Below are 27,174 nucleotides of genomic sequence, written 5' to 3' on the forward strand. Positions count from 1 at the left end.
GTCCTTCAGGCCTGCTGTCTCCACTCCATTATGTCCTGTCCTCCAGACCCGCTGTCTCCACTTCATAATGTCCTGTCCTCCAGGCCTGCTGTCTCCACTTCATAATGTCCTGTCCTCCAGACCTGCTGTCTCCACTTCATTATGTCCTGTCCTCCAGACCTGCTGTCTCCACTTCATAATGTCCTGTCCTTCAGGCCTGCTGTCTCCACTCCATTATGTCCTGTCCTCCAGGCCTGCTGTCTCCACTTCATAATGTCCTGTCCTCCAGACCTGCTGTCTCCACTTCATAATGTCCTGTCCTCCAGACCTGCTGTCTCCACTTCATAATGTCCTCCAGGCCTGCTGTCTCCACTTCATAATGTCCTCCAGACCTGCTGTCTCCACTTAATAATGTCCTGTCCTCCAGACCTGCTGTCTCCACTTCATAATGTCCTGTCCTCCAGACCTGCTGTCTCCTCGTCATAATGTCCTGTCCTCCAGACCTGCTGTCTCCACTTCATAATGTCCTCCAGGCCTGCTGTCTCCACTTCATAATGTCCTCCAGACCTGCTGTCTCCACTTCATAATGTCCTGTCCTCCAGACCTGCTGTCTCCACGTCATAATGTCCTGTCCGTCAGGCCTGCTGTCTCCACTTCATTATGACATTCATATTCTAAACACACACACACACACACACACACACACACACACACACACACACACACACACACACACACACACACACTGGCAGTGTCAATGCGACATGAGAATAACAATCAGTCTGCTGGCTACAGAAAGCTGATTTGTTCTAGTCTCTCACTCCCCTTCCCCCATCTCTCCATCCATCTCTCAATCAGAGGAATGAACTACACCTCTCTCTCTCTCTCTTAGATTGCTGTGCACCATCCTCGGTGCAGTTCTTCATTCTGATGAGAATAGAATTCAGATTGGGAGAGGTTTTATACATTCATTTGTACCAATTTATCGCCTATCTGTTTCAGATCCAACACTGTGTCCTGGGAGAGGACTGTGGGACTGATCCTATTGTTATGCAGCTCAGCTCAGCCCTCCCTCCCTCCCCTCCACGGCACACTACAGAGAACAGTGACATCTCTCTTTATAATAGAAGAACAGAATCGTGTCCCTCCTTTCCCTCCCTTCCTCTGACTACCCCTAACTCCCCTGTATTGAACAAGTGATGAAGAGACTACCTGACAACAGCTTCATCCACTGATACAAAACAAGAGCAAAACATCCTTCTCTCTCCCTACCCTGTCATGCCGTGTCCCCAGCCTTCTCTCTCCCTACCCTGTCATGCCGTGTCCCCAGCCTTCTCTCTCCCTACCCTGTCATGCCGTGTCCCCAGCCTCCTCTCTCCCTACCCTGTCATGCCGTGTCCCCAGCCTCCTCTCTCCCTACCCTGTCATGCCGTGTCCCCAGCCTCCTCTCTCCCTACCCTGTCATGCCGTGTCCCCAGCCTTCTCTCTCCCTACCCTGTCATGCCGTGTCCCCAGCCTCCTCTCTCCCTACCCTGTCATGCCGTGTCCCCAGCCTCCTCTCTCCCTACCCTGTCATGCCGTGTCCCCAGCCTCCTCTCTCCCTACCCTGTCATGCCGTGTCCCCAGCCTTCTCTCTCCCTACCCTGTCATGCCGTGTCCCCAGCCTCCTCTCTCCCTACCCTGTCATGCCGTGTCCCCAGCCTCCTCTCTCCCTACCCTGTCATGCCGTGTCCCCAGCCTCCTCTCGCCCTACCACGTCATGCCGTGTCCCCAGCCTTCTCTCTCCCTACCCTGTCATGCCGTGTCCCCAGCCTCCTCTCTCCCTACCCTGTCATGCCGTGTCCCCAGCCTCCTCTCGCCCTACCACGTCATGCCGTGTCCCCAGCCTTCTCTCTCCCTACCCTGTCATGCCGTGTCCCCAGCCTCCTCTCCCCCTACCCTGTCATGCCGTGTCCCCAGCCTCCTCTCGCCCTACCACGTCATGCCGTGTCCCCAGCCTTCTCTCTCCCTACCCTGTCATGCCGTGTCCCCAGCCTCCTCTCGCCCTACCACGTCATGCCGTGTCCCCAGCCTTCTCTCTCCCTACCCTGTCATGCCGTGTCCCCAGCCTCCTCTCTCCCTACCCTGTCATGCCGTGTCCCCAGCCTCCTCTCGCCCTACCACGTCATGCCGTGTCCCCAGCCTCCTCTCGCCCTACCACGTCATGCCGTGTCCCCAGCCTTCTCTCCCCCTACCCTGTCATGCCGTGTCCCCAGCCTCCTCTCTCCCTACCCTGTCATGCCGTGTCCCCAGCCTCCTCTCGCCCTACCACGTCATGCCGTGTCCCCAGCCTTCTCTCCCCCTACCCTGTCATGCCGTGTCCCCAGCCTCCTTTCTCCCTACCCTGTCATGCCGTGTCCCCAGCCTTCTCTCTCCCTACCCTGTCATGCCGTGTCCCCAGCCTTCTCTCCCCCTACCCTGTCATGCCGTGTCCCCAGCCTTCTCTCTCCCTACCCTGTCATGCCGTGTCCCCAGCCTCCTCTCGCCCTACCACGTCATGCCGTGTCCCCAGCCTCCTCTCGCCCTACCACGTCATGCCGTGTCCCCAGCCTTCTCTCCCCCTACCCTGTCATGCCGTGTCCCCAGCCTCCTCTCTCCCTACCCTGTCATGCCGTGTCCCCAGCCTCCTCTCGCCCTACCACGTCATGCCGTGTCCCCAGCCTTCTCTCCCCCTACCCTGTCATGCCGTGTCCCCAGCCTCCTTTCTCCCTACCCTGTCATGCCGTGTCCCCAGCCTTCTCTCTCCCTACCCTGTCATGCCGTGTCCCCAGCCTTCTCTCCCCCTACCCTGTCATGCCGTGTCCCCAGCCTTCTCTCTCCCTACCCTGTCATGCCGTGTCCCCAGCCTCCTCTCCCCCTACCTCGTCATGCCGTGTCCCCAGCCTCCTCTCTCCCTACCCTATCATGCCGTGTCCCCAGCCTCTCTCCCTACCCTGTCATGCCGTGTCCCCAGCCTCCTCTCCCCCTACCCTGTCATGCCGTGTCCCCAGCCTCCTCTCCCCCTACCCTGTCATGCCGTGTCCCCAGCCTCCTCTCCCCCTACCCTGTCATGCCGTGTCCCCAGCCTCCTCTCCCCCTACCCTGTCATGCCATGTCCCCAGCCTCCTCTCCCCCTACCCTGTCATGGCGTGTCCCCAGCCTTCTCTCTCCCTACCCTGTCATGCCGCGTCCCCAGCCTCCTCTCCCCCTACCCTGTCATGCCGTGTCCTCAGCCTCCTCTCTCCCTACCCTGTCATGCCGTGTCCCCAGCCTCCTCTCTCCCTACCCTGTCATGCCGTGTCCCCAGCCTCTTCTCTCCCTACCCTGTCATGCCGTGTCCCCAGCCTCCTCTCTCCCTACCCTGTCATGCCGTGTCCCCAGCCTCCTCTCCCCCTACCCTGTCATGCCGTGTCCCCAGCCTCCTCTCTCCCTACCCTGTCATGCCGTGTCCCCAGCCTTCTCTCTCCCTACCCTGTCATGCCGTGTCCCCAGCCTCCTCTCCCCCTACCCTGTCATGCCGTGTCCCCAGCCTCCTCTCTCCCTACCCTGTCATGCCGTGTCCCCAGCCTCCTCTCTCCCTACCCTGTCATGCCGTGTCCCCAGCCTTCTCTCTCCCTACCCTGTCATGCCGTGTCCCCAGCCTTCTCTCTCCCTACCCTGTCATGCCGTGTCCCCAGCCTCCTCTCTCCCTACCCTGTCATGCCGTGTCCCCAGCCTTCTCTCTCCCTACCCTGTCATGCCGTGTCCCCAGCCTCCTCTCCCCCTACCCTGTCATGCCGTGTCCCCAGCCTCCTCTCTCCCTACCCTGTCATGCCGTGTCCCCAGCCTCTTCTCTCCCTACCCTGTCATGCCGTGTCCCCAGCCTTCTCTCTCCCTACCCTGTCATGCCGTGTCCCCAGCCTTCTCTCTCCCTACCCTGTCATGCCGTGTCCCCAGCCTCCTCTCTCCCTACCCTGTCATGCCGTGTCCCCAGCCTCCTCTCCCCCTACCCTGTCATGCCGTGTCCCCAGCCTCCTCTCCCCCTACCTCGTCTTGCCGTGTCCCCAGCCTCCTCTCCCCCTACCCTGTCATGCCGTGTCCCCAGCCTCCTCTCTCCCTACCCTCTCATGCCGTGTCCCCAGCCTCCTCTCCCCCTACCCTGTCATGCCGTGTCCCCAGCCTCCTCTCTCCCTACCCTGTCATGCCGTGTCCCCAGCCTTCTCTCTCCCTACCCTGTCATGCCGTGTCCCCAGCCTCCTCTCCCCCTACCCTGTCATGCCGTGTCCCCAGCCTCCTCTCTCCCTACCCTGTCATGCCGTGTCCCCAGCCTCCTCTCTCCCTACCCTGTCATGCCGTGTCCCCAGCCTTCTCTCTCCCTACCCTGTCATGCCGTGTCCCCAGCCTCCTCTCCCCCTACCCTGTCATGCCGTGTCCCCAGCCTCCTCTCTCCCTACCCTGTCATGCCGTGTCCCCAGCCTTCTCTCTCCCTACCCTGTCATGCCGTGTCCCCAGCCTCCTCTCCCCCTACCCTGTCATGCCGTGTCCCCAGCCTCCTCTCTCCCTACCCTGTCATGCCGTGTCCCCAGCCTCCTCTCTCCCTACCCTGTCATGCCGTGTCCCCAGCCTTCTCTCTCCCTACCCTGTCATGCCGTGTCCCCAGCCTTCTCTCTCCCTACCCTGTCATGCCGTGTCCCCAGCCAAAATCATACTCAGTTAATCTCAGACCAGCCTAACAGTCTAAAACAACCACCCAAATCCTGCCTCTGGTGCTGCCCTTCCCTCTCATATCCCTTCACACATACAGACGGACGGACAGGCAGGCAGACAGGGAGTCTAAGCTAAAAATCTGACTTGACAACAGGACAATCCCTGATCTCAGCTCATCCCAAGCTCTGAAAACCTGCGTTAAGAACAACCAACAACAAACAGTCACTCTATCCTTTCATGTAAAAACAATCTGCCTGGTATAGTGTAGGGCAGGGGATCCCAAACGTTTTCACTTGGGGCCCCCCCTTCCAGCATTGGGGAACATGTTGTCATGGGGATACAAAGAAAATGCTGCAGTTTTAAAGCACATTTTCATGCAATTCTATACATTTTGCCATAAAAAGTGACAACAATATCTATGGTCTAAAAACCCTAGATAAAAAAGCGTTAGCTAACATGGCTAGTTGATCTCTCTAAGGTACGTGATTACTAACACGACAAGAGGTACCGATGACAGACACACTACCCAATTTCAAAATGGCACCTTGTGCATTCTACTATTACAACTTTCGAGAGTAAGTCGAAACCCGGACTGAGTTGGTCTCCCAGTTTGGGAACCACTGCTGTAGGGAAAACAGGAAATGAATAGCGGGTAATAACCTATTGCTGCTACAGCATGCTAGAATCATTTCCAGGCGGCTCTCCCGCTTGTTTGTAAATCGAATCAAATGTCCTAAATCCCATAGCGCACTCTGCCCATACCACAGGGGTCAACTGAGGTCAACCACTTATTAAGCCCTGTTAACAGACAGAGAGAGACAGAGAGAGAGCCAGAGAGAGAGAACAAGAGCGAGAAATAGAGGGTTGGGAGAGACATTGCAGGGAGAGATATTGTGGGTTGTCAGAAAGAGTTGGTACTCAGATGGAGGACGAGAGAGAGAGAGGGAAATACAGAGAGGAGAGGATAGAGAGAGAGGGAAATACAGAGAGGAGAGGATAGAGAGAGCGCAGGATGCTTGTTAACTACAGCTACCCTCCAAACAGGGAAAGAGGGGCTGACGTGGAGCCAAAGTTACCACACACCCCTTACACAGCACCGCTGCAACGCTTGGCCCCTTTCCACACACACACACACACACACACACACACACACACACACACACACACACACACACACACACACACACACACACACACACACACACACACACACACACACACACACACACACACACACACACACGCACACACAGGCGCACACACAGGCGCACACACAGGCGCACACACACAGGCACAGAGGGAGCGCACTTCAGAGATTTAAGCTGTAATTGGATCGGTTTCTATTTAGGGTCCGTGAGTGAAGTTAATGACTGGAGGCCATTTTAAAATGTACTAGAGACTAAAGAGACTAAATGTACCAAAGAGACTAAAATGTACTAAAGAGACTAAAGAGACTAAATGTACTAAAGACTAAAGAGACTAAAATGTACCAAAGACTAAAGAGACTAAATGTACCAAAGAGACTAAAATGTACTAGAGACTAAAGAGACTAAAATGTACTAAAGACTAAAGAGACTAAATGTACTGAAGAGACTAAAATGTACTAAAGACTAAAGAGACTAAATGTACCAGAGACTAAAATGTACTAAAGAGGCTAAATGTACTAAAGAGACTAAAGAGGACAGGTTACAAAAATGACCATCTGTGGAAGAGGAGGAGGAGAGGACAGGAGGAGAGGACAGGAAGCAGAGAGAGAAAGGTTTTAAAAGAGGACATGATAGAGACGTATGGAGGCATGGAAAGAGAGAGAGAGTAACAGAGACATGCACGCACAAAGTCAGATGTGCAATGTCCTGATCATAATGGACAAGAGCTGTCTCTATCACTGATGTCCCTTGCATTTAATATGTGTGTGTGTTGGGTATGTACTGTAGGTGTGAGGGAGAGAGGTGATGAGGATCTGTCTCTATCAGCAGCCCACCCACCCCAGAGAGTAGAGCCAGCCATCCACCAGCAGATCCTTACCAGTGCTGAGGACAGTGTCATAACACAGAGCTGTGGACTAGTTAAAGGCTGTGTGGGAGAATATCTATAGTTACAGTATTGCATATGGGTGTGTATGGTGAAATCTACCACATCACTACAGTGTAATATTTATGATATGGTTACTGTATGCGTGACATTGTGATGTCCAGGGGTACTTTATGTAGGAGTATAATCCCTGGCTGGAGTCTTAAACATCAACAACAGTCCATCATCTCCCCTCTGTATTGACCCCATCAATATTCATCTATTCTCTCTCTTATCTCTTAGTCAATGCCGGACTCTCTCATCTTCCCATCGATGCTTTCTACATTTTATTCATTTAGCAGATGCTCTTATCCAGAGCGATTTACAGTTTTGAGTCCATAAATTTTCTTCATACAGGTCCCCCTTGGGAATTGAACCAGCAGCCCAGGAGTTACAAACGCCGTGCTCTACCAACTGAGCTACAAGGGACTTTCTCTCGCTCACATATCTCACCCCCCCCCCTTTCTCTCTCTAAGACGATAAACAAATCCCTTGTGGATTGTAAAGGACAAACTGCTGTTCGACTCCCTCTATGTGTGTGTGTGTGTATTCCAATACGGCAGCCACTACTGAGTATATCTGCCCCTATTTATCCAAGTCACATCCTCATTCTCCCTTCCAGTGCATTAACATACAACTGCATCCCATAATGTATTCCTACCAGTGGACTCAGAGATGCTGTTGTTCCATAAACTATGTTCCAGATGTGTGTACCTGCTGTGACCTGCTTTGGTGTCTCTCTCGTGGCAATGCGTGATTTTTTTCCCATGCATTTCCCTTGGCTTGAATCTTTAATAACCCAGGTAACCTTTAATAACCCGGGCTCATCAACACAGATTAACAAACGATAAATCATGGGATTAATAACAACATATGGTTGTGTGCTCCGTTTGTTTCGTAGAAGAGAATAATAAAATTACGTTTCCTTTGGGTTTGGTGGAGGTTGTATAGGTTTAGTGAACTAACTGATTTGCTTTTTTTAAATATAATTTTTAAGTAACAGGTTGATAATTTGCATTATCATTGTCATTCATGTGAACCAAAATGTGTGTCATGGATAAATGTGTAGAATAGCAGGAAATGGGCTTTAAACTGCAACATTTTATCTCAGCATTATGGCAAAATGTGTAGAATAGAATTATTAACACAAGAAAAAATATTATATACAAAAAAATGTGTTGAAATGCAGGAAGTTAGCTGTGTTTTCCAAAAACAATCATGTTTTCCTGGCCTTGAGGTCTGTGCCTCGGGGACTGGGCGTGTTGTGCCGAGGTGGGAATTAAACCTTTTTACTATAACATTAACCTGAGAGAAGGAATTTAAAGTCAATACTAGGCGTAATCCATTTCAAGGACATTAGAGACCTACAATCTTGTAATTGTGTCTGTGTGTCCTCAAATGAAAAACAATCCCCTCATTGGCTATCGATGATGCTACTGCCTTTAGTGGAGAGAGCAGCATCTTTGTTAGACTGTTGGACTCAGTACAGACAACATTCTCATAAAACACTAGGTGACATCAATGATTCCTTGTGGTCGCCTAGTAACTTCATCTTTGCCATGGCATTAAACCGCACCTCTGTAAATGTGCAAAACATGAACATATCACATAAACTATGATAACATCACCCAATCTTCAAATCTAAACGTGGAAAAAGGCCGCAATCAAACCATTGATGTATAACTGATATACCCACAATGCATTGAACATATTTCTACGTATTTTATAAAATTGTAAATGTGCCTTACCGAACAGTGTCAGGTAGGTAATGTAGAAATACTGTACGGTCGTGCGTCGCCTCGCTGGTTCTCTTCACCGCCGCAGCAGGTCGCTCGCGGAGCTAAATATTTTGGCTCTTGTCCCGCCCTCTCCACACGCTGATTGGTCCTTCACTGCGCTTCCTGAAACACAATGTACACTTTTTATTTCAGTCGCTGTTGTTGTTACATTTTTATATGTCTGGAATCGAGTTTGTCTACGAGAGATTGAGTTTTTGTATTTTATTATTTTTGCCAAAATAAGTCTGTTCACGTTTTAGCTGCTTGGTGTAGAACGCCCCTTGAGTTATTGAACTACTTGGGAGTTGTAGGTCTTATATTTACTGTGCCTTTGCCACTGACATAATGGGGGATGTCAAGAAAAACTACAACCGTCACCCAGTTTGGTCGCCAGCTGATTGGTGTTTACTCGGAAAACCTTGTCCCCTCTTGGCTAGTCAGTTTGATCATGCAGAAAACTTTGAATTAGAAAATAAAACACACGACTAGCTAGCCACGGCAAATGAGCCTACTTCGGTATAAATACGCAATCTACCACTTCTGTCTACTGTAAACAGGTATGTAGCTAAAGTTGCTATTTCACCAACTAACGATAGCGAATCGTTTTTGTTTAGCTAGCTAAGATAGTTAACGTTACAATACCTGTTCAGTTAGCTAGTAATTTAGCGTATTCACGCACCTAGATACCTACCTTGGCGATGATTCAAATAGAGTATAGTAACCAGCTAACTGATAATGAGAAAGTCCCCTCATCGTTATTAGAGGATGTCTAACTAGCTGGTGATTATAGCTAACTGTGTGTTGGTCGATTGTAGCTAATCATTTCCATAATTGTCCTAATCAACGTAACTGTATATGTCATAACTAATCTAACGTTAGTTGTGTAATTTAAATTATCCACGTTTCTTGCACTGCCAGTGGCCGATGACACCCAACTTCCTAACCGAGGTAAAGTTGGTTTTATATTCACATATTCAAAAGACATTCGCCAAATGCCATTAAAAGCGGTATAAATCAATAACTAATTTGTCACAGAAACATCAAACTAAATATAATTTATTCTATAAATGTCTAGCATACTTTTACAACCTTTGTTTTGAGTAAAGAATTCCAGTTTTGACTTGGTAGAAACACAAATTCTAAAATATTGCATTTAAAGATGAAGAAATCAATATCTAATTCAGTGATTGTCGCAGAAAAACGTGAAAATATGCATTATTGGCAATTTCTTTAAAGAAATATTAATGTCAAGTGAAATTTGTTCTATATGAAGTTACACAATGTTTATGTAGTTGTACAATGTTTACCATCTTAAATTGTATGCCAAATCAATGTTTGCATTTTTAGTGCAACAGATCCACATTTTAAGCTAGTTACAAAGCACAACAGTCATTTATTTATATGTCTCTAATTTAACAGCAAAGAGGCCCCTTCCAATCATTTTCTATTTGGGCTTTGTTGAAGTCCTTCTTTGTCATCCCCAGACAAGCTGAATGGTACCATCTCCTGAGGTAATAGATTCAACTGTTCAACACTTACAGCCAAATGTTTAACACCCCTGTTATTCCCAGAACACATTCTGGAAAGTATATAGATTCAGTGGTCACTTTATTAGGTACAGCCTCCTATGCATCTGGAGCAGCGTGTAATCAGAACTGTTGATTAACCTGGGACAGGAGATAGACTGTTCAAGTTTTCAATTCCAGTTGGAGTTTGTTACAGTCAGTACAAGTTTTGGAACTTTTCTGAGTTACAAAAGACCATCACAGACTGTGCTGTCATTTTGCACATTCTAAAGTTTAAACAAACAGTAACAGAATACCTTAATACTTCTCTGCAAGCTTTAGTGTCTAGCAAGCCAAGACCACTGGACTGTAAATAGGGTGGTGAACCTAATAAAGTGGCAACTGAATGTAGAAATCACAAACAACTCCTTTTGAACAGTGTCTGTCTGTCTCATTCGTTTGATCAATGGGTATAATGGTACATGTGATCCCCAATGTCCTCATTGGCTCAATTGGATATAGAGTTGGAGGTAAAGGAACAAATATGAAACTAGGACTTTAAAACACTGGCAGAATTCTTTCATCCACATCCATTAACATAAAATTTGTATTTCTAAGAATAAATACCCTTCTAAGACCACTGTCTTTCTGGACCTTTTAAAAGATTTGCAAATAGTTCTTTCTGCAAGGAATGTGAATTGAAAGGGTTATGGTAATACCTACAGTGGGGAGAACAAGTATTTCATACACTGCCGATTTTGCAGGTTTTCCTACTTACAAAGCATGTAGAGGTCTGTAATTTTTATCATAGGTACACTTCAACTGTGAGAGACGGAATCTAAAACAAAAATCCAGAAAATCACATTGTATGATTTTTAAGTAATTCATTTGCATTTTATTGCATGACATAAGTATTTGATCACCTACCAACCAGTAAGAATTCTAGCTCTCACAGACCTGCTAGTTTTACTTTAAGAAGCCCTCCTGCTCTCCGCTCATTACCTGTATTAACTGTACCTGTTTGTCTGTTACCTGTATAAAAGACACCTGTCCACACACTCAATCAAACAGGCTTTATGCTAGCAGTTTAGGAGAGGAAGAGAGCAAATAGCATAGGGACAGCCTGGTTGAAGTCCTAGTTTTTAATGGTCAGTGCCAGTAGATTACAGAGGGATTTACATACAGTTCAAAGGCAAATCATAATGTATACATTCAGCCCAAAAACAAAACATGTACTGTCCATTTCTTATATTAGTGCTTTATTTAGTTATCCACCCTCTGGTATCTTTCAATACCCATGCTAATATATACAGCATATACATACACTATACATCGTTCAAAAGTTTGGGGTCACTTAGGAATTTCCTTGTTTTTGAAAGAAAAGCACATTTTTGTTAGCACAGCTGAAAACTGTTGTTCTGATTTAAAGAAGAAATAAAACTGGCCTTTAGACTAGTTGAGTATCTGGAGTATCAGCATTTGTGGGTTCTATTACAGGCTCAAAATGGCCAGAAACAAAGTACTTTCTTCTGAAACTCGTCAGTCTATTATTGTTATTGATTTATACAGTTTTAAATGGCATTTGATAGATTTTATGTATTTCATTCAAGTCAAAACTTGAAGTTTTACTCAAAACAACGATTGTAAAAGTATGCTAGACATTTATAGAATAAATCATAACTAGTTTGAAGTTTCTTTGACAAAAGGTGAATTAGTAATTGATTTTTACATGGCTTTTGGCGAATGTCTGAATGTCCAAATTGTGTGAATATAAAACCAACTTTACCTCGGTACTTGCTAAGACAGCTAGCTAACAAAACTCGACAACACTTGTTTACTTAGCTAAGTTAGTTGGCCAGTTAGCCTCGTTTCAGCTAGCTCGATAACGTTAATTTACCGATAACATCGCAGTCTAACTGCTAGACGGTACACACTATTTCCACGCCGCTTCTAAACAGTACAACGTGTTTTTTTGTAGCAGGTTAGGAGAGCATTTCCTGGACCTTAACATCAGTCTCCTGAACTTTCTAGGTTAATTATCCTAACCTGCTACAAAGTCAATTCGGTATCGAAGTGGTGTGAAAAGAGCGTTAAGCCGATTCTGTTGCAAAACGTTTCTTAAACGGAAGCGAACGAAACGAGCATGGACCTTATGTTACCTGAATTTGTCCTTTAGAAACTCTCGTGTTTGGACTAATGATTACACTGCAGTTGTCATCAAACGGTGACCTCATTATAATGAAATGTCATGAGTAGTTGGAAATGTAATTAGCTAATTTGTGGCAGAGTGTAACGTTACTCAAGTCAAGACACTAATCAAGGAGGAGGTAGCTGTATGGGGTAGCTACAGTACACGAGGTGGTACTGGTGGATGGGAATTATGGCTAGAAGACATCTGTTGTTGTTTTGTAATTGCTGTACATTTCTCCATAGCAGCTGGCTTGTCGGACCAGTCAGCCGTCCACGAGACTTGCTTTATGTGACAAATGACTCTAGTGGACATTTAAATGAGGTTTAACGGCCTGTAAATTAAACCTGTTCATTTTACAATGTGATAATGCGCGACTGCCTGAAATAACGTCTCGGTGAATGTATAGCTTGGTCATTGTATCATAACAGTCAGACAACTGAGATCATTGAAAGTGATGATGTCATGCTCTGCAGGTCCAGTAGCCCATCTAATCAGTTAGATGTTGTCTGTTGCAGACAGTAAAGATGGCCAGATGATAGGCAACGTAGAGAAGCAGCATAGCATCAGATAAGAAAGAACATGTCCAATAATTGTTCCTTTCCTCTGCTATTGTCCCCCGCTCTTCACTGCTGGCTGGAATGCTTCTACTCTCAGTATGGTACCTTTAGGCTGCTATCAAGTCCTTTCAAATCAGAGACCTTGAAGGAAATGTGTCAAGCTTGTGGTGAGATTATTGGGACATGGCCTAAGGAGTCTCAGCAGTGCTCTAGCGAAAAGTTGTCCCTGTGTTCTGCTCCAGGATCAGTTTCCCCTGCCTTCATCCTGGTCTGAAAGGAATACATGGGGATGAAGCTGACCTGGGAGCAGTGCCCAGAGCAGCCTCTGGCTATGGTTTTATCAACGCCCTCTGAAGACACTGCCTGCCTAGCTAGAAATAGAACTTACACACAGTGAAGTGCTGTCTGGTAATTATTATTATTAATATTCTTAAAAAAAAAAAAAAAAAAAAACTTTTTTTTAACTAGGCAAGTCAGTGACGAACACATTTTTATTTACAATGACGGCCTACCCCGGCCAAACCCGGACGACGCTGGGACAATTGTAGAGCACCTATGGGACTCCCAATCACGGCAGGATGTGATACAGCCTGGATTCAAACCAGGGACTGTAGTGATACTTCTTGCACTGAGATGCAGTGCCTTAGACCGCTGCGCCACTCGGGAGCGGCCCAGGGTGATGTCATGCAGGAGATAATGCTGCTAAAGGTTGCAGTCAGAGAAAGAGAACCAGCACAGGTGTACCAGGATTTACGTTAGCCGGCAAATCCGGTCTTTTGGCCCAAAAAATAAGAAATGCCATAAATGAAACTGTTGCCGGCCGAAATGACCCAGAGGAAAAATCCCATTGCAAAATAATGCTTTTATTCATTGATGGAAATACATTTTTATCTCCATGCTTATCAGTTTATAGGTTCATTTTCATAATTTAGGGGAATTAAATTGGCCTGTGTGTATTTTTGTTAGTCATTATATATCTTATTTATCCAACACAACTATCACACGTGCAGAGCATACAGGGCCTGTTTTGAGCAGGATTTCTCCTGCTGCTCCTCATCTGGTAGCTGCTGGAATAAAACATGTTTTAGAGACTGACATACAGTGTCTGGTTCTCCAGTTCTCCCTGACAGACTGACAGACAGGGTCTGGTTGTGCTCCAGTCCTCCCTGTCAGACTGACACACAGGGTCTGGTGCTCCAGTTCTCCCTGTCAGACAGGGTGTAGTGCTCCAGTCCTCCCTGTCAGACTGACAGACAGGGTCTGGTGCTCCAGTCCTCCCTGACAGACTGACAGACAGGGTCTATTGCTCCAGTTCTCCCTGTCAGACTGACAAACAGGGTCTAGTGCTCCAGTCCTCCCTGACAGACTGACAGACAGGGTCTAGTGCTCCAGTTCTCCCTGTCAGACTGACAGACAGGGTCTGGTTGTGCTCCAGTCCTCCCTGTCAGACAGGGTCTAGTGCTCCAGTTCTCCCTGTCAGACTGACAGACAGGGTCTGGTTGTGCTCCAGTCCTCCCTGTCAGACAGGGTCTAGTGCTCCAGTTCTCCCTGTCAGACTGACAGACAGGGTCTGGTTGTGCTCCAGTCCTCCCTGTCAGACAGGGTCTAGTGCTCCAGTCCTCCCTGTTAGGTTGGAGATGGTCATCTCCTGCCATTCTGATAGGTAATGTTAATAAGTTTGTTGATATTCTATTGGTTACTTCTAGGTAGATGCCCCATGGGGCAGAGTGGCCCACACGTACTTTACATGTTAGAAATCACTAGTAAAACCCTTCTCGTGAAGGACTTCATTACTGAGTGCAGAGTTGATTGCATGTTTCTCACTGAAGCATGGCTGTTTTCAGTGTCGCTATTATTGAAGTCACCCCCCCCGAATACAGATTTTCATACTGAGAAAAGGGAATAAGGGTGGCGGGACAGCCTCTATTTTTACCAATACTCTCAGCTGTAAGGACATTTCATTTGGAGGCTATGGGTCTTTTGATCATCATGCTATACTGTTTCAATGTCAGTCACCAGTACTGGCTATAACCCTGTATAGGCCAATAAAACACTGCCCCACTTCCTTTACTGATTTCTCTGAACTATTGTACTTGAGAACTATGATAGAATCATTGTGTTGGGTGATTTTAATATTCTTGTTGACAAAGAGACTGACCATTGTTTTTCTGAATCTTTTGAGCTTTATGGACTTTATCCAACATGTTACTGGGCCCACCCATAACCACAGCCATACTCTGGACCTGGTTATTACCAAGGGGCTTTCTACTGGGCCCACCCATAACCACAGCCATACTCTGGTCCTGGTTATTACCAAGGGGCTTTCTGCTGGGCCCACCCATAACCACAGCCATACTCTGGACCTGGTTATTACCAAGGGGCTTTCTACTGGGCCCACCCATAACCACAGCCATACTCTGGGCCTGGTTATTACCAAGGGGCTTTCTACTGGGCCCACCCATAACCACAGCCATACTCTGGACCTGGTTATTACCAAGGGGCTTTCTACTGGACCTGGTTATTACCAAGAGGCTTTCTATTAACATATCCTCTATTGTTGATGTTGCTTTATCTGATCACCACTGTGGATGTTTTACTTCCTTGTTGCCATAATACATAATACTGAACGCATTATTAAGAAACACAATCTTACCTCTGAAGTTGCCTTAGGATTTTATTGAGTGTATATCCACCTATTCTGCCTTCCTCCTGTGATGATTTAGTTGATAACTTTTAATGGCAAATTAAGGGAGACCATTTATGCCACAGCTGCAGTAAAGTTGAAAAGGCCCCATCCAAACCCGAGAGGCCCTTGGATGAGTGAGGAAACTAATCAATGAAAGAGAAATTGCAGAAAGGCAGAGTGGAAGTGTAGAATTTCTGTTGCAGGTCCATTATGATATTCTGAGAGAGCAACTTGGCATATCTAACAAGGCAATTAGAAATACCAGACAGGCTCATTTTTCTAACTTGATCACTAATACTCTGAATAATTAGAGTGCTCTTCTCCACCATTGATGGCCTGATAAATCCTACCACTGCAAACCTTTGTGAACTTTCCTCCACATCTAAATGTGATGAGTTTGGAGGCTTATTCCAGACATTAGGCTGGGTATCGGTCAAGCAAGACCTGATGATACGTGCCCTAGCCTACCACGCAAAGGCACTATGGATTTATTTTCCCAGGTTGACAGACATGCTCAGGAAAGTGATATTACAACATCCGGCTGAGACACAGCTGGGGCTCAAACCTGGATCTGCAGTGACGCCTCTCGCACTGCCACTCTGGAGGCCCAGATGGAATGTTTACCTGGTTGTACAATGTCATCGCCCTCCAAGGCCCAGAGGGAATGTTTACCTGGTTATACAATGTCATCGCCCTCCAAGGCTAGATGAAATGTTTACCTGGTTATACAATGTCATCGCCCTCCAAGGCTAGATGACACGTTTACCTGGTTGTACAATGTCATTGTCCTCCAAGGCCCAGATGAAACGTTTACCTGGTTGTACAATGTCATCGTCCTCCAAGGCTAGATGAAACGTTTACCTGGTTGTACAATGTCATCGTCCTCCAAGGCTAGATGAAATGTTTACCTGGTTATACAATGTCATCGCCCTCCAAGAATAGATGGAATGTTTACCTGGTTGTACAATGTCATCGTCCTCCAAGGCTAGATGAAATGTTTACCTGGTTGTACAATGTCATCGCCCTCCAAGGCTAGATGGAATGTTTACCTGGTTGTACAATGTCATCGCCCTCCAAGGCTAGATGGAATGTTTACCTGGTTATACAATGTCATCGCCCTCCAAGGCTAGATGAAATGTTTACCTGGTTGTACAATGTCATCGCCCTCCAAGGCCCAGATGAAATGTTTACCTGGTTATACAATGTCATCGTCCTCCAAGGCCCAGATGAAATGTTTACCTGGTTATACAATGTCATCGTCCTCCAAGGCCCAGATTAAATGTTTACCTGGTTATACAATGTCATCGCCCTCCAAGGCCCAGATGGAATGTTTACCTGGTTATACAATGTCATCGCCCTCCAAGGCTAGATGAAATGTTTACCTGGTTATATAATGTCATCGCCCTCCAAGGCTAGATGAAATGTTTACCTGGTTGTACAATGTCATCGCCCTCCAAGGCTAGATGAAACGTTTACCTGGTTATACAATGTCATCGTCCTCCAAGGCTAGATGAAACGTTTACCTGGTTGTACAATGTCATCGTCCTCCAAGGCCCAGATGAAACGTTTACCTGGTTGTACAATGTCATCGTCCTCCAAGGCTAGATGAAACGTTTACCTGGTTGTACAATGTCATCGTCCTCCAAGGCCCAGATGAAACGTTTACCTGGTTGTACAATGTCATTGTCCTCCAAGGCTAGATGGAATGTTTACCTGGTTATACAATGTCATCGCCCTCCAAGGCTAGATGGAATGTTTACCTGGTTATACAATGTCATCGCCCTCCAAGGCTAGATGGAATGTTTACCTGGTTATACAATGTCATCGTCCTCCAAGGCCCAGATGAAATGTTTACCTGGTTATACAATGTCATCGCCCTCCAAGGCCCAGATGGAATGTTTACCTGGTTATACAATGTCATCGCCCTCCAAGGCCCAGATTAAATATTTACCTGGTTAGACAATGTCATCGTCCTCCAAGGTTAGATGGAATGTTTACCTGGTTATACAATGTCATCGCCCTCCAAGGCCCAGATGAAATGTTTACCTGGTTATACAATGTCATCGTCCTCCAAGGCCCAGATTAAATGTTTACCTGGTTATACAATGTCATCGTCCTCCAAGGCTAGATGAAATGTTTACCTGGTTATACAATGTCATCGTCCTCCAAGGCTAGATGAAATGTTTACCTGGTTATATAATGTCATCGCCCTCCAAGGCTAGATGAAATGTTTACCTGGTTATGCAATGTCATCGCCCTCCAAGGCTAGATGTTGTTTGTTAATAGACATTACTAGCACAGAAAAAAACATGGCATACATTTGGACCTCAACCAGAAGCAGAAAGGTAGCCTAAATTATAGTCAAAAAGTAGGCTATGTAACATTGGATTGTGTTTTCTGTCCTGTACCTCCTCCCATACTATCCTCTCCTCATAAAGTAGGCTATGTAACATTGGATTGTGTTTTCTGTCCTGTACCTCCTCCCATACTATCCTCTCCTCATAAAGTAGGCTATGCAACATTGTATTGTGTTTTCCGTCCTTTATCTCCTCCCATACTATCCCGTGGACCTCTTCTTCGCTCCTCAGGTCCTGCCCCCCAGCCTTCTCTGAAGCGATCCCTGCCCCTGTAGCAGCCTTCACACCACACACAGAAACACACAGAAACACACGTACACACACATACACACACGTGGGCCTCTGGACCAGGATGACAATGGAAGAGATGAAGAATGAAGCAGAGATGACCTCGATGGTTTCCATGACACTCTACACTGTGATGTACCCCGTCTTCCACGAGGTAAAGAGGATTCGGCAAAGACGGGATGTAGTGTTTCTTCAATGGGAATCAATGGGACTGTAGGGGGTTCCTGCTGTGTTAGCTAATGAGAGGAAGTGCCATGTATGTAGCTACTAGCTATGCAGTTTGAAGTGTTTTCATGTTGTGCTAATTAGTATAGCTCTGTGTTTCCTTGTTTGTGTGCTATGTTAATGAGAAGATATCTGTTAGAAGTGTTTTAATGCAGTGATAATGTGTTTACAGTTGGAGAGAGTGAACCTGTCGGCAGCACAGACCCTGAGGGCAGCGTTTATAAAGGTAAGGAGGTGGAGGGCGACAGGGCAGCGTTTATAAAGGTAAGGAGGTGGAGGGACAGGGCAGCGTTTATAAAGGTAAGGAGGTGGAGGGACAGGGCAGCGTTTATACATGGAGGGACAGGGCAGCGTTTATAAAGGTAAGGAGGTGGAGGGCGACAGGGCAGCGTTTATAAAGGTAAGGAGGTGGAGGGACAGGGCAGCGTTTATAAAGGTAAGGAGGTGGAGGGACAGGGCAGCGTTTATAAAGGTAAGGAGGTGGAGGGACAGGGCAGCGTTTATAAAGGTAAGGAGGTGGAGGGACAGGGCAGCGTTTATACATGGAGGGACAGGGCAGCGTTTATAAAGGTAAGGAGGTGGAGGGACGGGGCAGCGTTTATAAAGGTAAGGAGATGGAGGGACAGGGCAGCATTTATAAAGGTAAGGAGGTGGAGGGACAGGGCAGCGTTTATAAAGGTAAGGAGGTGGAGGGACAGGGCAGCGTTTATAAAGGTAAGGAGGTGGAGGGACAGGGCAGCGTTTATAAAGGTAAGGAGATGGAGGGACAGGGCAGCATTTATAAAGGTAAGGAGGTGGAGGGACAGGGCAGGGCAGCGTTTATAAAGGTAAGGAGGTGGAGGGACAGGGCAGCGTTTATAAAGGTAAGGAGGTGGAGGGACAGGGCAGCGTTTATAAAGGTAAGGAGGTGGAGGGACAGGGCAGCGTTTATACATGGAGGGACAGGGCAGCGTTTATAAAGGTAAGGAGGTGGAGGGACAGGGCAGCGTTTATAAAGGTAAGGAGATGGAGGGACAGGGCAGCGTTTATAAAGGTAAGGAGGTGGAGGGACAGGGCAGCGTTTATACATGGAGGGACAGGGCAGCGTTTATAAAGGTAAGGAGGTGGAGGGACAGGGCAGCGTTTATAAAGGTAAGGAGATGGAGGGACAGGGCAGCATTTATAAAGGTAAGGAGGTGGAGGGCGACAGGGCAGCGTTTATAAAGGTAAGGAGGTGGAGGGACAGGGCAGCGTTTATAAAGGTAAGGAGGTGGAGGGACAGGGCAGCGTTTATAAAGGTAAGGAGGTGGAGGGATGGGGCAGCGTTTATAAAGGTAAGGAGATGGAGGGACAGGGCAGCGTTTATAAAGGTAAGGAGGTGGAGGGACGGGGCAGCGTTTATAAAGGTAAGGAGGTGGAGGGACGGGGCAGCGTTTATAAAGGTAAGGAGGTGGAGGGACAGGGCAGCGTTTATAAAGGTAAGGAGATGGAGGGACGGGGCAGCGTTTATAAAGGTAAGGAGATGGAGGGACAGGGCAGCGTTTATAAAGGTAAGGAGGTGGAGGGACAGGGCAGCGTTTATAAAGGTAAGGAGGTGGAGGGACGGGGCAGCGTTTATAAAGGTAAGGAGGTGGAGGGACGGGGCAGCGTTTATAAAGGTAAGGAGGTGGAGGGACGGGGCAGCGTTTATAAAGGTAAGGAGGTGGAGGGACGGGGCAGCGTTTATAAAGGTAAGGAGGTGGAGGGACGGGGCAGCGTTTATAAAGGTAAGGAGGTGGAGGGACAGGGCAGCGTTTATAATGGTAAGGAGATGGAGGGACGGGGCAGCGTTTATAAAGGTAAGGAGATGGAGGGACAGGGCAGCGTTTATAAAGGTAAGGAGGTGGAGGGCGACAGGGCAGCGTTTATAAAGGTAAGGAGGTTGAGGGACAGGGCAGCGTTTATAAAGGTAAGGAGGTTGAGGGACAGGGCAGCGTTTATAAAGGTAAGGAGCCTTACACCAAATCACTTCATGGGAAAGGACAGGAGTTTATGAGAGACAGAATAGTGCTGAGGGGTAATTTAGGAAGCAGGATGAGATGTTTCTACAACTTGATTAGAGTCAACCTGTTGTAAATTCAATTGATTGGACATGATTTGGAAAGGCACACACCTGTCTATATAAGGTCCTACAGTTGACAGTGCATGTCAGAGCAAAAACCAAGCCATGAGGTCAAAGGAATTGTCCGTAGAGACAGGATTGTGTCGATGCATAGATCAGGGGAAGGGTACCAAACAATTTCTGAGGCTTTGAAGGTCCCCAAGAACACAGTGGCCTCAATCATTCTTAAATGGACGAAGTTTGGAAACACCAAAACTCTTCTTAGAGCTGGCCACCCGGCCAAACTGAGCAATTGTGGGAGAAGGGCCTTGGTCAGGGAGGTGACCAAGAACCCGATGGTCACTCTGACAGAGCTCTAGAGTTCCTCTGTGTAGATGGGAGAACCTTCCAGAAGGACAACCAGCTCTGTAGCACTCAACCAATCAGGTCTTTATGATAGAGTTCCCAGACGGAAGCCACTCCTCAGTAAAAGGCACATGACAGCCCGCTTGGAGTTTGCCAAAAGGCACCTAAAGACTCTCTGACCATGAGAAACAAGATTTTCTGGTCTGATGAAACCAAGATTAAACTCTTTGGCCTGAATGCCAAGCGTCACGTCTGGAGGAAATCTCGCACCATCCCTACGGTCAAGCATGGTGGTGGCAGCATCATGCTGTGGGGATGTTTTTCAGAGGCAGAGACTTGGAGACTAGTGAGGATCGAGGCAAAGATAAATAGCGCAAAGTACAGAGAGATCCTTAATGAAAACCTTCTCTGGACCTCAGACTGGGGCGAAGGTTCACCTTCCAACAGGACAATGACCCTAAGCACACAGCCAAGACAACGCAGGAGTCGCTTCAGGACATTTCTCTGAATTGAGTCCTTGAGTGTCCCAGCCAGAGCCCCGACTTGAACCCGATCGAACATCTCTGGAGAGACCTGAAAATAGCTGTACAGCGACGCTCCCCATCCAACCTGACAGAGCTTGAGAGGATCTGCAGAGAAGAATGGGAGAAACTCCCCAAATACAGGTGTGCCAAGCTTGTAGCATCATACCCAAGAATACTCAAGGCTGTAATCGCTGCCAAAGGTGCTTCAACAAAGTACTGAGTAAAGGCTGTAACATACCAAAAGGTTAAGGGGTCTGAATACTTTCCGAAGGCACTGTAAACAGTACCAGTCAAAAGTTTGGACGCAGCTACTTATTGAAGGGTTTTTCTTTATTTTTACTAGTTTCAACATTGTAGAATAATAGTGAAGACATCAAAACTATGAAATTACACATATGGAATCATGTAGTAACCAAAAAAGTGTTAAACAAATCAAAATATATTTGAGATTCTTCAAATAGCCACCCTTTGCCTTGATGACAGCTTTGCACACTCTTGCCATTTTCTCAACCAGCTTCACCTGGAATGCTTTTCCAACAGTCTTAAAGGAGTTCACACATATGCTGAGCACTTGTTGGCTGCTTTTCCTTTACTCTGTGGTTCAACTTATCCCAAATCATCTCAATTGGGTTGAGGTTGGGTGATTGTGGAGGCCAGGTCATCTGATGCAGCACTCCATCACGCTCCTTGGTCAAATAGCCCTTACACAGCCTGGAGGTGTGTTTTGGGTCATTGTCCTGTTGAAAAACAAATGATAGTTCCACTAAGTGCAAACCAGATAGGATGGCGTGTCACTGCAGAATGCTGTGGTAGCCATGCTGGTTAAGTGTGCCTTGTGTTCTAAGTAAATCGCTGACAGTGTCACCAGCAAAGCACCATCACACATCCTCCTCCATGCTTCACGGTGGGAACCACACATGCAGAGATCATCTGTTCACCTACTCTGCGTCTCACAGAGACACGCCGGTTGGAACCAAAAATCTCACATTTGGACTCATCAGAGCAAAGGGCAGATTTCCACCGGTCTAATGTCCATTGCTCGTGTTTCTTGGCGCAAGCAAGTCTCTGGTGTCCTTTCGTAGTGGTTTCTTTGCAGAAATTCCACCATGAAGGCCTGATTCACGCAGTCTCCTCTGAACAGTTGATGTTGATGTGTCTGTTACTTGAAATTTGTAGCATTTATTTGGGCTGCAATTTCTGAGGTGCAGTTAATTGCTGGTTCCTGAGGCTGGTAACTCTAATGAACGTATCTTCTGCAGCAGAGGTAACTAGGTCTTCCATTCCTGTGGCGGTTCTCAGTTTCATCGTAGCGCTTGATGGTTTTTGCGACTGCATTTGAAAAAACTTTCAAAGTTCTTTAAAATGTCCTTATTGACTGACCTTCATGTCTTAAAGTAATGATGGACTGTCATTTCTTTTTTGCTTATCTGAGCTGTTTTTCCATAATATGGACTTGGTATTTTACCAAATAGGGCTATCGTCTGTATACCAACCCTATCTTGTCACAACACAACTGATTGGCTCAAACGCATTAAGAAGGAAAGAAATTCCACAAATGAACTTTTAACAAGGAACACCTGCTAATTGAAATGCATTCCAGGTGACTACCTTATGAAGCTGGTTGAGAGAATGCCAAGAGTGTGCAAAACTGTCAAGGCAAAGGGTGGCTACATTGAAGAATCTCAAATATAATAATGTTTTTGGTTACTACATAATTCCATATGTGTGATTTCATAGTTGTGTTGTCTTCACTATTATTCTACAATGTAGAAAATAAAGAGAAACCGTTGAATGAGTAGGTGTGTCCAAACTTTTAACTGGTACTGTGAATATACTTTTCGGGGTGGTAAACGTTTGCAGTGTAAACTTAAACAACTTAAGTTAAACGACTGAAACCAGACATAAAGTATGTAGAAAAGATAATGGAGCAAAATACATGTATTTATTATTATCATGTATTTATTATTAATGAATTATAATCTTTTACAATCACCAAAATAATAACTAGACAGGGTGAATCTAAAATTCCCAAAATGTCACGACCTCCATTGATTTTGTTTATTTTTGATTCACTCAGCCCCATTTGCAAAATGGGTATAATTGCAGGAAATGAGCTCCCCATGACAATGCTAGGGAAAACATTGTCATAGACCAGTGATGGGCTACTTTGATGGGGGTGGGGGCCACCAAAAAAACTGAACTTATCAATGAGGGGTCGCAGTGGGTCTGCGTACCCACATCTATTTTGCCATGGGGTGTAGAGAAAATGTTACCGTTTTTAAAGTAAGATTGCTGCAATTCTATACATTTTGCCATGGGGTGGAGGCAAATGTTTGCAGTTTTTAATATGATAACTGATGATCATTGGGCCCCACCCTGGTTGGTAATTGGACCATGATTACTACAAGTTTAGATAGCTGGCAGCTAGACTAAATTACCAATATAAAACAATGTAGCCGACGTGGGCTAATTGAGCGTCTGCCGATGCACAACCAAATGTTGAAAATGCACCTGGTGATTTTCTATTAGTCTAACTCAACAGTAAATCGATATTAAATTATTATTAATAATAATTGGTCTGCAGGCCACCAGCTGACGACCCCTGTCATAGACTGATGTGTGCTCTGTGGGTGATTAGCAGAGCCTGGTGATGTGTACTCTGTGGGTGATTAGCAGAGCCTGGTGATGTGTACTCTGTGGGTGATTAGCAGAGCCTGGTGATGTGTACTCTGTGGGTGATTAGCAGAGCCTGGTGATGTGTACTCTGTGGGTGATTAGCAGAGCCTGGTGATGTGTACTCTGTGGGTGATTAGCAGAGCCTGGTGATGTGTACTCTGGGTGATTAGCAGAGCCTGGTGATGTGTACTCTGTGGGTGATTAGCAGAGCCTGGTGATGTGTACTCTGTGGGTGATTAGCAGAGCCTGGTGATGTGTACTCTGTGGGTGATTAGCAGAGCCTGGTGATGTGTACTCTGTGGGTGATTAGCAGAGCTTGGTGATGTGTACTCTGTGGTTGATTAGCAGAGCCTGGTGATGTGTACTCTGTGGTTGATTAGCAGAGCCTGGTGATGTGTACTCTGTGGTTGATTAGCAGAGCCTGGTGATGTGTACTCTGTGGTTGATTAGCAGAGCCTGGTGATGTGTACTCTGTGGTTGATTAGCAGAGCCTGATGATGTGTACTCTGGTTGATTAGCAGAGCTTGGTGATGTGTACTCTGTGGTTGATTAGCAGAGCCTGGTGATGTGTACTCTGTGGTTGATTAGCAGAGCCTGGTGATGTGTACTCTGTGGTTGATTAGCAGAGCCTGATGATGTGTACTCTGTGGTTGATTAGCAGAGCCTGATGATGTGTACTCTGTGGTTGATTAGCAGAGCCTGATGATGTGTACTCTGTGGTTGTCAGGCTGAGAAGGAGAACCCAGGGCTGACCCAGGACATCATCATGAAGATCCTGGAGAAGAAGAATGTGGAGGTCAACTTCATTGAGTCACTGCTGCGCATGGCTGCAGGCGACGTGGAAGGTCTCTCTCTTTCTGCGTTTATCTCTGTCCGCTTGTGTGTCTGTCTGTTCTGCAGTGAATAACCTCACCCAGGAAGATGGTTAGGCATTATGCCTCTGTGTACAGTACTGTTTGTGTCCTCAGGGTGGCACTGTTTCTCCACAAATATAACAGCCTCTCCTCCTGTGAGACATTTCCTCCCACCAGGATAGAATTTCCTCTCCTGCATGGCCTGATTGATGGTAGTAATGAATTCTTGTGCACAGCTTGAAAAGCTCAGCTATAGTTACACACACACACACAGTGATGAGAGCGCCCTCTCTCCTGTTTTGAATACTAAATATACAGAGCCTTCAGAAAGTATTCATACCCCTTGACTTATTCCATATTTTGTTGTTGCAGCCTGAATTCTAAATGGATTAAATGTATTTTTTTCCCCTCACCCATCTACACACAATATCCCATAATGACAAAGTGAAAACATATTTTAGCATATTCATTTCAAATTTATTACAGCCATATCTAATTTACATAAGTATTCACACCCCCGAATCAATACATGTTAGAATCACCTTTGGCAGCCATTATAGCTGTGAGACTTTCTGGGTATGTCTGGAAGAGCTTTCCACACCTGGATCGTTCTTTAAAAATGTTTCTAGCTCTGTGAAGTTGATCATTGCTGGACAGTCTTGCCATAGATTTTCAAGTAGATTTAAGTCAAAACTGTAACTAGGCCACTCAGGAACATTCAAGGTCGTCGTGGTAAGCAACTCCAGTGTATATTTGGCCTTGTGTTTTAGGTTATTGTCCTGCTGTAAGGTGAATTTTCTCCCAGTGTCTGTTAGAAAGCAGACTGAACCAGGTTTTCCTCTAGGATTTTGCCTGTACTTAGCTCTATTCCGTTTATTTTTATCCTAAAAAACACCCTAGTCCTTGCCGATAACAATCATACCCATAACATGATGCAGCCACCACCATGCTTGGAAATAAGAGGCAGGGTGCTCAGTGATGTGTTGTGTTGGATTTGACCCAAACATAACACGTATTCAGGGCAGTTTTACATGAGTGCGTTATTGCAAACAGGATGCATGTTTTGGAATATTTGTATTCTGTACAGGCTTCCCTATTTTTCCTATTTTCAATTAGGTTAGTATTATGGAGTGACTACAATGGTGATCCATCCTCAGTTTTCTCTTATCACAGACATTAAACTCTAACTATTTTAAAGTCACCGTTGGCCTCATGGTGAAATCCCTGAGCGGTTTCATTCCTCTCCGGTAACTGTGTTAGGAAGGACACCTGTATCTTTGTAGTGATTGGGTGTATTGAGACACCATCCAAAGTGTCATTAATAACTTCACCATGCTCAAAGGGATATTATTATTTCTTTACCCATCTACCAGTAGGTGCCCTTCTTTGCGAGGCATTTGAAAGCCTCCCAGGTCTTTGTGGTTGAATCTTTGTTTGAAATCCACTGCTTGACTGAGGGACCTTACAATGATCTGTATGTGTGGGGTACAGAGATGAGGTAGTCATTCAAAAATCATGTTGAACACTTTTATTGTACACAGAGTGAGTCCATGACACTTATTACATTTGTATTTGGTTGAACTTTTATAGGCAAGTCAGTTAAGAACAAATTCGTATTTACAATGACGGCCTACCGGGGAATGGTGGGTTAACTGCCTTGTTCAGGGGCAGAACAACAGATTTTTACCTTGTCAGCTCGGAGATTCGATCTATCAACCTTCCGGTTACTGGCCCAATGCTCTAGCCACTAGGCTACCTGCCACCTCTACACTCTAACCACTAGGCTACCTGTCACCTCTACACTCTAAACACTAGGCTACCTGCCACCTCTACACTCTAACCACTAGGCTACCTGCCACCTCTACACTCTAACCACTAGGCTACATGCCACCTCTACACTCTAGCCACTAGGCTACCTGCCACCTCTACACTCTAACCACTAGGCTACCTGCCACCTCTACACTCTAACCACTAGGCTACCTGCCACCTCTACACTCTAACCACTAGGCTACCTGCCACCTCTACACTCTAACCACTAGGCTACCTGCCGCCCCAAATGTGACTGTAAAGCCCATGTTTACTGCTGATCTGATTTAGTCTTTCCATAAAGGGGTTGAATCCTTATTGACTCAAGACATTTCAGCTTTTCATTTTTAATTCATTTGTAAAATATATAAAAACATAATTCCACTTTGACATGTTGGGGTATTGTGTGTAGGCCAGTGACACAACACCTAAATGTTATCCATTTTAATTTAGTATGTAACAACAACAATGTGGAAAATGTCAAAGGGTTTGAATACTTTCTGAAGACACTGTACTTCCTGCTTTTAGCCAGGCTCTTTTTACCTCTTT

At 46.2% G+C, this 27,174-nt stretch overlaps 2 protein-coding genes across 4 annotated transcripts in view; one reads left to right on the forward strand and one right to left on the reverse strand.

Annotated features, from left to right (window-relative positions):
- Positions 1-8,610, reverse strand: part of LOC129843401 (neuroserpin-like) — a 49,377-nt gene extending 40,767 nt beyond the window's left edge. For both annotated transcript variants that reach the window (XM_055912109.1, XM_055912107.1), the window contains exon 1: positions 8,502-8,610. The gene's annotated coding sequence lies outside the window, so the exon portion shown is untranslated. The remainder of the gene's footprint in view (positions 1-8,501) is intronic.
- Positions 8,611-8,859: 249 nt separating this feature from the next.
- LOC129843402 (programmed cell death protein 10-like) overlaps positions 8,860-27,174 on the forward strand; it is a 31,644-nt gene continuing 13,329 nt past the window's right edge. The window contains exons 1-6 of one of the 2 annotated variants that reach the window (XM_055912110.1): positions 8,860-9,088; positions 9,450-9,479; positions 9,951-10,042; positions 18,059-18,269; positions 18,513-18,566; positions 24,693-24,810. In XM_055912110.1, coding sequence (XP_055768085.1) covers positions 9,456-9,479; positions 9,951-10,042; positions 18,059-18,269; positions 18,513-18,566; positions 24,693-24,810 — 499 coding nt within the window. In that variant the 5' untranslated portion in view covers positions 8,860-9,088; positions 9,450-9,455. The remainder of the gene's footprint in view (positions 9,089-9,449; positions 9,480-9,950; positions 10,043-18,058; positions 18,270-18,512; positions 18,567-24,692; positions 24,811-27,174) is intronic. The other variant, XM_055912111.1, reaches the window with a different exon arrangement.

This window comes from Salvelinus fontinalis, unplaced genomic scaffold (assembly GCF_029448725.1).
Source record: "Salvelinus fontinalis isolate EN_2023a unplaced genomic scaffold, ASM2944872v1 scaffold_0129, whole genome shotgun sequence".
NCBI lineage: Eukaryota > Metazoa > Chordata > Actinopteri > Salmoniformes > Salmonidae > Salvelinus > Salvelinus fontinalis.